The 11743-nt window shown below is 40.4% G+C and overlaps 1 protein-coding gene across 1 annotated transcript; it reads left to right on the top strand.

Moving 5' to 3' along the window:
- Positions 1–4330: 4330 nt before the first annotated feature.
- On the top strand, positions 4331–11533 carry LOC128398836 (vomeronasal type-2 receptor 26-like). Its single transcript, XM_053360093.1, has 6 exons — positions 4331–4545; positions 4989–5280; positions 5970–6632; positions 7841–8071; positions 8632–8758; positions 10632–11533. Exons 1-6 carry the CDS (start codon positions 4331–4333, stop codon positions 11531–11533), a joined length of 2430 nt encoding a protein of 809 aa, XP_053216068.1.
- Positions 11534–11743: the final 210 nt, after the last annotated feature.

The raw sequence follows: 11743 nt of genomic DNA, 5'->3' as shown, positions 1-11743 counted from the left end.
CTGTGTCTTCTACTATAGTTAGTGATCTCCAGATAGGCTGTTTATAAATTGCCTCTCCATTTCCTAAGAAGGTTGTTGTGTGTTCATAGTTGTTACCACTGAATACAGTTTTATGGGGGGGGAAACACAGGTGAATTTTAATGAGGACTTTTATTTTTTTTACTTAGGAAAATCTCTGACTGATATGGAAATGTGGAGAACTGTATTTAATATTGGGGGAAATGAGAAGTTGGAGTGTGTCGAGTACGATTCTAGCTCTGGATTGGAAGCTAGAGCTTGCAGTGATTGGATTCCATCTCCTCCTCCCTCACCCTGTCCCTACCCCACCATTCTCCTTACATGGTGTAGATAATAAGTGCAACACTTTGGAGGCATTCTGTCTGGCTTTAGAGATACTGCTTTTTAGTTCCACATCAGCACAATTCACTATGGACTGATTGAGGTGCACCTAATGGTGTGGTTTGTAGCTGTCTCGATGCAATCTGGATTCAGCACAATTGGGTTACAAATGGCCTGATTTGGTTCAAGAATCAGACAAATCAATTATTCAGCCCTAATCACACAATGAAAGATACTGAAAAAAGTTTCTTGGCTGTCATGAATACCATGTAACTATGAACATGGATTCAGCACAAATATTGAAGCCTGTGACATCAGCCAGTGCAAGGCATTAATCTGAGTGAAATGGGTCAGCCACAGCAATAAACATATATTATCAAGCTCATTCATATTATCAGTTCATTAGCCAACGTAAAACTGTGATGTGTCTCCTTCACCAAACTGCTTTTTTTGCAATCTTCTTAGTTACAGTTTCTTCTATATTGGCAAAAACTATCACTGTGGTTCTGGCTTTCATGGACAAGAATCCAGGAAGCACAGCCAGAAAATGGGTGGGGAAAACACTGTCCAACTTCATTGTGTTTTGCTCCTCCTTCATCCAAATAGGCATTTGTGCTGTGTGGTTAGCAACCTCTCCTCCATGCACTCAGTGACTGAATAAATTGTATTAGTGTGCAACGAGGGTCTTCCACCATGTTTTACTGTGTCCTGGGCTATATGGGCTTGCTAGCCATTGCTAGCTTTACTGTGGCTTTTCTTGACAGGAAATTACCTGACAGTTTCAGCGAAGCCAAATTATCACTTTTAGTATGCCTGTGTTTTGCAGTGTTTGGGTATCCTTTGTTGCAGCCTACTTGAGCTCCAAGGGGAAGTACATGGTGGCTGTGGAGATTTTCTCTATTTTAGCCTCCAGTGGTGGTCTTCTGGATTGCATCTTTTCTCCCAAATATTATATTATTATGTTGAGGCCTGAGCTAAACACGATGGAGCAGTTAATTAGGAAAAGTCAATGAAGTGTTTAGTAGCTAATTTATGTAGTCGTTTAAACACTTTTCCAGTTGCAATGGTTTTTAAAAAGATCTACATAGATCTGGGAAGATCTCTGGGTAGGGTGATGATCCTTTGTGAGGGGAGAGTGGTATGGCAATGACTACCTTTTCCCTGTTGCATCACTTCTCATATAATGGATGTATGGGTGCAGTGATCCATTTCTTAATGTCATTGGCATCCTTCTGTCTAGGGAGACAATGGAGTGCACCTCGGGGGGGGGGTGAAGTCAAACTATGCTGTTTTTGCTGCATTAGCAGCACTGAAATGATCATTTGGGGCACAAGCATGGGCAGTGTATATGGAGTTGCATGCCAAGGCTCTGGGCCCCACAGTTCCCTTTGATAATAAAAACATGGATATGAGTATTTAAGTTGGGGGGGGCAAGACCACAACTTTATTGGTTACAGATGTGAGAAGTTTGGCTTAGGCATTGGGTGAATCCAAGCTATATCTTGACTCCCGCCCATCTGCAGGGAGTCCAACTAAGGGTAAACCACAAGTAGGGGGAACCCTATGACGTACACAAAATAAGGGCACCCCGAGGGGTCCCCAATGGGGTCGTGGTATGGCCCAGCCCACATCTGGGCATTGGACAGAATCCACACCCCTGGATCCCTTTAACAGCATATCCTTGATGAGGAGGGGCAGGTGGAGGCTACAACCTCACCTCCATCCAAACAAAGGCTTACCCAATCCCTAACCTTACAAAGTTGTGATGATTGCTACCAGGCAGGCGAAAACCAAATGGCCAATTTGCCAAGTGAAGAAAAATCCTACCTGGCCCCAACAATATTGCGGCCAACAGATGTCCATACCAAGGTTATATATGAAGAAAGCATAAAAAGAGTGTGGGTGCATAGGGAGACCCAGCAAAAGGAGGCCACACCTACTACCAGAGCTGATTGGCCAGAAAGACCTTGCTGGGTGTAGCCTTGCCCAGTGCTGGTGACATGACCAGGGAGACGCAAGCAAGGGACGTCAATCTCCGCCCTGTGCCAGATCACTATCAGGTCCTGGATGCCTGACCGCAATGCTGCCCACCAGAAAAGGTGGTGCCAAGATCACAAGCCCACCCTCCACCACTTGGAATATGTTTGGTACCAGCTTGGCTATAGGAGCTGCCAGAATGATGCATACAAGATGCCATCCACTCTGGATTTGTGTAGGGTTTGCTGCTTAGCATTTTCTTCTCCCAAATATGTCCTGCAAGGCAGTGGAGGTTTGGGATCAGTTTTCCATCTCCTAGATGGACTACTTTCCCAGGTTGACGAGCCCCATCTGCCCATGCCATAATATTCTTCTTAAGTTATACTGAAACATGCTCTACACAGAGCTGTCCTTGAGGAGTATTTTGAAAAATTAAACAGTCAAGACTATTCTTCCCTGGCATGTGCTTTATGAACCATATAATACATGTCATACTCCGTATCCAGTTTGTTCCCTATCACAACTCAGGTTTTTAGTTTTTATGAAAAACCTCTTCCTTCTCTACGAGCCTGCACAAAATTTACTATCATCTTGAGATATCATGTTGTATATCCCTCCTCCAAGGGAGACAAGGTTCATGAAAACTTGGGACAGCACCTTTTTCTGCAGTAGTGACCAAATAATGAATCTCAGACTTTATTATTTCAAGAGATAAGATTTACATATTATTACTATTATTATTAGTAGTAGTAGTAGTAGTAGTAGTAGTAGTAGTATGTGTCAGTCATGTTAACTTGCTCCGGGCAACCCAATGTAACATAAGCAAACAGGACACCACTTTTACATGTAATATAATTTTTTATATATTGCCCCTTAATGAGTCATTGTAAAAACTGAATGTGGGACTGCATGTAGGTCAGTAGTACTGTTGCTTGGGAACCAGGTGAGCCAAGGATGAGTACCCTTGCTATTGACAACTTTAATAGCAAATGGCTATTTTGATGTTTCTTGCAGTATGAGTATTCTCAATTAATAAAGAAATTATATGTTTCTTCTGTAAATTAAAAAGAGACTTGCTCATATCTGTCACAGAATAAAATAAAAGTCATTATATATGTTTGTGTGTTTTCTTCAAAATATAAAACCTATCTTCCATATTACTAATCATAACATTAGAAGAAACCCACAATGCTATCTTTTTATAATTCCCCAGTCTACAGATTGCCAAAATATCCATGGAATTATGACAGAAGACGGTGAATTAAATTCACTATGGACCACAAAAAACCACATTGACCTACATATCTGATCTGCAACACTTTAATTAAAAAGAAGTGTGTTTTGCTCCTCTGTTCTGATAGAAGGCATATGCAATGAAATGTGGGCATGTTGTAGGTGGCATAGGAGAGGTCAAGCTACATTGAGCAGTTTTTAATGCATTATGGATTTTTGAAGCATTATATATTGAAACCTTTCATTGGCACAATAGGAGGTACTGGCAGACAGACGGGCATGCAAGGACATAATATTGTTGAACCCAGATGCGGACAATAATGCATTAGATGGACCAAAGGCCTGAAGAAAACTCAAATATTTCTCATCCCCCACTCCCAGCATAAGTTATTTAATTTTGCTAGTATAATTTTCTTATTATTGTTCTGTACTGTCCAACTAATAGGGAGAAAACGCTTCCTTTTGGACATGACAATCATGCAATTTGAGTCCCCTGCAATTATTCAGTGAACTGCAATTATTGTCACTGTTTTCAAAATCCACTCAAGAGTTAGACTAGCCTAGTCAATAACAAAATGGGGGGGGGGATTCTGAGACTGATGGAATAAAGAGAACTCTCTCTCATACAATTCTGAATAGAAATACAGTGTTCCATCACATTTTAAATTTCAGTAAGTAGGAAGCAGGGACGCATGTTGTTCTGCTGCTAAGAAACATTAATCATACTTTTACTTCTGCAGAAAAGGTAATCTAGATTAAGAGTGGGGGTTTCTTACTCGAAATGGCTGCATCGGTGGTGTTACAGCTGATGATTCTCCTCATAGTGGGCAATAGTCCTTTTGCTAAATGTAGAATCCAGGATCCCTACCATATCCTTCACAAATATTTTCAACCAGGAGACATAATATTTGGAGCTATTTGTTCTCAGAGTCTCATCCTCTCCAGTCCAAAAGACTTCATACATAAACCTCCACAGACGCTATCTGAAGAGCCTGTGTAAGAAATGCTTTTACCATCTTTAGTATTTTGAATAAACATTCACAAACTTTTTATTGATAATTATTACTTAAATAGTTTGAGGATCTAATAGTATGAGGAACTGTGTAACATGCAGAAAACAGCATTTTTAGAGAAATCAAAGACTGGAACTGAGGGAAGTCGGGGGGGGGGTTCTGTGGGGGGAGGGAGGAAAAAGGGGAAAATATGGATGATATGTTTCTAGATAATATGTTTTGTTTTAATTTTGAATAAAAAGGTAATTTTTAAAAAAGAAATGTAATAGATGATATTAATGGTAGGCAGTCAGTAATAAGTACACAGTACCAGGTTATAGCAACATTGTGGTGAATAGTAATAATGAAATATGTGCACAGCACGATAGAAATATTTTTATAAAATGTGGAAAATGCATGTAACACTAAATGCAAATATCTTTGCAGTATAGTGACAAAGAATTACCAGCACATCCTGGCCTTGGTGTTTGCGGTAAAGGAGCTAAATAAAAATCTCAAGCTCCTACCAAATGTGACCCTGGGATTCAACATTTATGACATCTATTCCAGTGCTGAATTGACCTATCATGCCACAATGAAACTGCTTTCCACAAGGAATATATTTATCCCCAACTACAAATGTGACATCCAGGAAAATCTGATTTCCATCATTGGGGCACTGCATTCAGAAACATCTCACCAGATAGCAAATGTTTTGAGTATCTTCAAGATTCCTCAGGTAGAGTGCTTGTGTGATTCAGGAATCTACATTTTATGCCATTTTCTTCTTTATTTTCAGATGTGTCATAACCATTCAAAGACAGCAATGGGTATAAACAAATATGTTTCATCATTTCATTGAACATGTTATTCAGAGAAATCAAAATAATGTTTATCTTTATTACATAGTGAATAGAAACCTTTCCTTATATGAGCTTTAGTAATATTGTTATCAACACATCTGAGGAGATCAGGTCATGTATGCAGCTGCTGGGTGACCTTGGGCCAGTCACACTTCTCTGAAGTCTCTCAGCCCCACTCACCTCACAGAGTGTTTGTTGTGGGGGAGGAAGGGAAAGGAGAATGTTAGCCGCTTTGAGACTCCTTCGGGTAGTGATAAAGCGGGATATCAAGTCCAAACTACTATACTACCATACTATACTATGTACACGTGAATTTTTCATTTGATGATTCAGATGGGCTTAGAATTCTTTATGTCTTTTAATTTTTCTTCTGTTCATGTTGAGGGCTGTTTATACGTTATTGGACTGTTATCCTTCTTTTGCATTGGACTACATACTCCTCCTCTACAATCTGTAAGAAGGAACTATATTGTTTAATGAGTGACATGACTCTATGGCAGCTTAGTACCACAACTTTCCCTATGGTAAGATAATAATTCTGCTTACTCTCCAAATTGACCTTTAGCTTTTGTATGGTTCTATGTCTTGGAGGACACTTCAAACTGAATTTCTTTCCTCCTATCGAATGGTCCCAGATGATATCCTCCAGTACTTGGGGATTCTACAGTTACTCATTCACTTCAAATGGATATGGTTTGGATTCATTGCTGATGACAATGATAAGGTAGAAATGTTTCTGCAACACATGCTTCCCTTATTTTCCCAGAAGGGCATCTGTTTAGCCTTTGTAGAAACATGCCCTTCAAGTTTTAGTTTTGATGAAGATGATGAGAATGGAGAAGTAATGAAAAAAGGGATTGAAACCTACAACAGAGTCATGAGCAGCACAGCCAATGCATTGGTGTTCTATGGAGAAGCAGATTCCATAATCTTTTTGAGATGGGTACTATTTCTACCAGAGGTGGATGACACAATACGAAAGCCAAAAGGTAGGATCTGGATTCTAACAGCTCAGATGGAGTTAAAATCATTTGTCCACCAACGGCATTGGGATATCCAAGTCCTCCATGGTGCTCTATCTTTCGCAATCCACTCCAAAGAGGTTCAAGGGTTCAAGGAATTTCTTCAGGGCAGAAACCCTTCCAGTACAACAGAAGATGGTTTTATCAGAGATTTCTGGGAACAGGCATTTGGCTGTGTATTCCCAAGCTCTGCTTTGGATGATGTGGTGGGTGATATTTGTACTGGAGATGAGAGTCTGGAGAACCTTCCTGGGCCTTTTTTTGAAATGAGCATGACTGGTCACAGTTACAGTATCTATAATGCTGTCTATGCAGTGGCCCATGCTTTACATGCCTTGCTTTCATCCAGATCCAAATATACAACAATAGCAGAAGAAGAAAGAAGGGAACTTCAGAATATTGTACCATGGCAGGTAAGGCCTGTGAGAAATATTCAAACATAAATGGTGTTGTCATTAATAACATTTCACTACTGATATATTACATTATTTAATACAGGTAACATCATATAGAGAAAGAGGAGTTTCAGTGTGACTTGTGACATCCTCATACTCAAGTTGGGGCAAACCCCAGCTCCCCCTCAGAAGAAGATTCTGTTGATTTGTCATGGTGGGCGTGGGTGGGTTGGCCTATGTGAGAAGATTGGCCAACCCAGGCTACTAGAGGGAGAAACACTCTAGTCTTCTCTTTGGAGTGCCTTCGCTCCCTCCCTCCTTCCCTGTGCAGTATGGACTTTGCTAATTGCCCATTTGGGAGCTGAGTAGGAATTTTGCAGGAGCTCCAAATAGGCCTGGGGGCTCCCTTTATTCATCTACTTCAAGCTGTTGAGAGCAACTTGCATGGAGTGGCAATGAGTTTTGATTGGTTTAATTAGCTGATAGGCTGCCAGTAAAGACAAGTGAAGAGATGGTAAGGCAGTATTGGATTAAGGGTTCTCTTTGGCCACTTTACACTGCCTTGTGTGGGATCACTGGGAGAGGGGGGCTTTGCATGTGTGTTAGGGTGAATGCTGAGCTGTTGGGACTGTTGGGCACTTGTTAACTTTAAATATCCGATGCTTTCGAAGCAAGGAGGTCCCTTGTTCCAAGACCACAGGTTTCAATTAGAAACATGCCAGACAAAGAGAGAGAGAGGGAGGGAGAGGGAGGGAGACATGGCTTCTCCCACCTAGTAACTTTGCTACCTGAATGATATTTTGATTAGTATAATTATGTGTGTTGGCTTGCAGATCTTCTAAGATGTTATATTGAATAAATATAATGTTTTTCCCACGACAGTGTGGAAACCTTTTCACTGGTGTTGACAAGGTCCAGGATAGAAAACAACAACCCAACACAATGGCAGACTATTATATTTCAGAGATAATGGTTCAAGTTCCTTTTGTTAAGCATCTGTGTTTTCCTTTTCAATCTAGATCCACCACTTTCTGAAACAAGTCTCATTTAACAACACTGCTGGGGATGTGGTTTCTTTTGATCAAAATAGAGTATTAATAGGTGGATTTGATATTTTAAACTGGGTCACATTCCCAAACCAATCTTTTGTTCGAGTAAAAGTTGGAAAGATGGATCCTGAAACTCCAATTCCAGAGCAAGAATTCACTGTTAATGAAGATGACATTGTGTGGCACAGCTGGTTTAACCAGGTAGGACTTGGAAACAGCAGTTTGTGCAGTTTCCTTACAGAAGCGCTGGGCTCATCCACACTACCTTTTTTGTGTCATGCTTTCAAAGCACAGGTCCGGGATTTTGAAATCCATGTCTGAGTGGTTTGATTTTGATTTTTATAAAATATTTTCATTTTTGTCTCACTGCTTTCCCTGAGGAAACCCATTGGAAAATAAAGTAAAATAAAATAATCACTGTCAGTAATGCATATTTTTTAACAAAATGGGCATCCTTTTCTAAAGATCTTCCTCTATTCATAATAACAATGACAGATATTTTGCGTAGCTGTCTCCCTCTAGTGCCTGTGTGTTAGCATTCATTGAAGGACAGTGAAACATTGTCACTGTAAGAGGGCTGTACTGAAAGGAAAGGAGATACATCCCAATGGGTAACTTTCACACTGTAAGAGGTAACTGTGTCACTTTCTGAGTGTGCCTATCTTCAATTTGCTATCTGAATGGTGTTAATCTTATTTGTCAAACACCTTGGTATTAAAACCACACAAAATTCATATTCTCCCCTTTCACTTATGGATTAGGTACAGCCCCTTTCTCTATGCAACGATCACTGCGATTCAGGTTATAGCAAGAAAACGAAGGAAGGACAGCTGTCTTGCTGTTACGACTGCATTCTGTGTCCAGAAAATAAGATATCAAATGAGAAAGGTAAGATTGGTTGCACACAGCGTTATCAAATAAGTTGTACATAATTCAGAGAATAATGCATGCAGGCCTCGACATCAAAAAGTAATCTCAACAGATAATTGGAATAGGTGTGGGGAACCTCTGGCCCGCCAGATATTGCTGAACTACAATTCCCATCAGCCCCAGCATTCATGTAAATGGCCAGGGATGATGAGAACTGTAGTGTAGGAACACCTGGAGGTCCAAAGGTTACTCATACCTACTGCAGAATGAGACAACAGAAAATAGCAGGATGGTTAAAACCAGGGTGGGAAAAATGTTAAGCCCAAGGGCCACATATTCCTATGAACAGATTTTCAGGGATGTATCCAGATATAAAAGTAGATAGATCAAATTATGACTCTTGCCTTAATACAATAGGCTACATTCCAGCTACAAAGAAGATAAATTTGTGCACCTTCACATACCTCTCTTCCCTCTCAGTCCAGGCTAGCAAGAGGCATTATCATTGTTAAAAGGCACAGTCCATCCAGACAAAAGCGCTCTAGTAGGATGCTGAGCTCTGTGGGGTTTGTGAGGAGTCCTGAGGTAAGGAAAGAGATAGCTAGAGCATTTGAGGTTCCAGTTCCATTGGGTAATAGCTCAACACTTAATATAACTATAATTAAAGATTTGCAACAAGATAACTAATAATCCAATCCTATATGCAAGCATAATTAAAGCATAATTAAAGTTTGCACCAATTCTGCAACACCGCAGCACTACACTGGCTCGAGATTATAGGTCAGTGCTTTTCATTGCTGGCCCTTATCCAATGCAAGCTGAGAGGGCTCCTCACTCTTCCATCCCATATCACTTGGGCAGCATTTGGAAAGAAGAAGCTTCTTGAACCTTGACCCCACTCCCTAACACACTTCAAGGCAGCTAGCAATAAGAGGAAGGTTGGAAAAGCATTATTTCACAAGGGAATAACTCCAAGCACCCACCTCCTCCCTATATGATGTACTTGCCAAATTTAGGTCAAATGCACATGACCAAAGTAAAAGAGCCAATTACCAAATTAAACCACCACATCCTGCATTAACTGTAGTCTAATAATGGAAAACCCCATGGACATAGGTGGGGGGCAGCTGCCCCCCCCGAAAATCTAGTAAATAAAAACAAATACTTAACTAACTGACCAATTGTGTCACAGATAACTCAGTTCTGCCTCCCAACATAATACCTGTCTCTCCTAAAATAAATCCTGGCTATGCCTATGGAACAGCCCTTCTCCCAAAAGATAAATGTGTAATCCCAAATTGATACAGAGGAATGAGTAAGCAGAAAACTGTATTGAGACTGGTACAGAAGGGAACAGATGCCTCAAGAAAACCCAATTCCGTGTCCTCTGATAGGCTCGATCCCTATTATGTTCAATAGGGCCTAGCCAGCCATTCTTCCTTGATACTTCTCTTGGGCTAAATGGTGGGACAAAATGGTCCATGATACATTCAACAAGAGGAGATAGATCATTCTGTATTTGAAATATGTGCACAACTTGGAAGTAACACAATGAGCCTTACATTGTTACAGTTTCAAATGATGACATGCTAGAGGAATTGAAGGGGCTAAGACTAATAGGATAAATTATTCTAGATGTTCTGGAAAATGCTTTGAAATGTGATAATTCTTTTGGAATATGTAATGAACCATGGTTGTGACAACTGTTATGTACACACATTTCGCAACCCACACAGAATTGAATGCTCAGTAAGTGTAATATAGTGCATATGTTATATTTATTCATTATATAGGTCACTTTATACAAAAACAAGATCTCAAATCAATCTTCTTTTTTATAAAAAACCTACTTTGATATAATAGAGACCACAACATTTCTTCCTTTTTTCAGATATGCCTGACTGCTTTCAATGCCAAGAAGATCATTATCCAAACAAGGATAAAAATGCATGCATTCCCAAGCGTATACATTTCTTGTCATATGAGGAACCTTTGGGGATCATCTTAGCCACTGGTGCTCTCACATGTTCATTGATCACAGCTCTAGTGCTAGGGATTTTCAGGAAGCACCATGACACCCCCATTGTGAAAGCCAACAACAGGGACCTCACCTACACTCTCCTCATCTCCCTTCTGCTCTGCTTCCTTTGTGCTTTGATATTCATTGGCCAGCCTCAGAGGGTGACATGTCTCTTCCGACAAACTGCCTTTGGCATCATCTTCTCAGTGGCTGTTTCTTGTCTGCTGTCCAAAACGGTGACTGTGGTTCTGGCTTTCATGGCTACCAAACCAGGATCCAGGATGAGGAAGTGGGTGGGGAAAAGATTTTCCACCTCCATTGTTCTTTCTTGCTCACTTATCCAAACAGGGCTTTGTGTTGTATGGTGGGAAACCTCTCCCCCATTTCCACATACTGACACTCATTCCATGAATGATGAAATTTTATTAGAATGTAATGAGGGCTCCACTATCATGTTTTACTGTGTCTTGGGCTACATGGGTTTCCTGGCACTTACCTGCTTCACTCTGGCTTTCTTTGCCAGAAAATTACCTGACAGTTTCAATGAGGCCAAGTTTATCACTTTCAGCATGTTGGTCTTTTGCAGTGTGTGGTTGTCCTTTGTTCCAACCTATCTGAGCACCAAAGGAAAATACATTGTTGCCGTTGAGATCTTCTCTATTTTAGCTTCCAGCTCTGGGTTGCTGGGCTGCATCTTTCTCCCCAAGTGTTACATTATTGTGATGAAGCCTCAGCTGAACAATAGGGAACAACTAATAAGAAAAAAGCCTTGATTTTTCACTGTGTAATATAACAGATGTGTTGTTCTGTGAGCTATCCCAGTCTGTACATGCACTAGAACTCTACAGATGCCTAGTAATTTATAAATAATTTTAGAGGCAAGATGTTCTTGAAATTGTTCTCCCTTTATAAAGACATCTTGAAATTCCCTTTCTGCCACTGAAATGAGGGCTCAACCACAGTGTTTTACTGTGCCTTGAGCT

Source organism: Podarcis raffonei, chromosome 13 (assembly GCF_027172205.1).
Source record: "Podarcis raffonei isolate rPodRaf1 chromosome 13, rPodRaf1.pri, whole genome shotgun sequence".
Classification (NCBI taxonomy): Eukaryota; Metazoa; Chordata; class Lepidosauria; order Squamata; family Lacertidae; genus Podarcis; species Podarcis raffonei.
The sequence above is the reverse complement of the archived record's forward strand: the minus strand, read 5'-3'. Positions and strand labels throughout refer to the sequence as shown.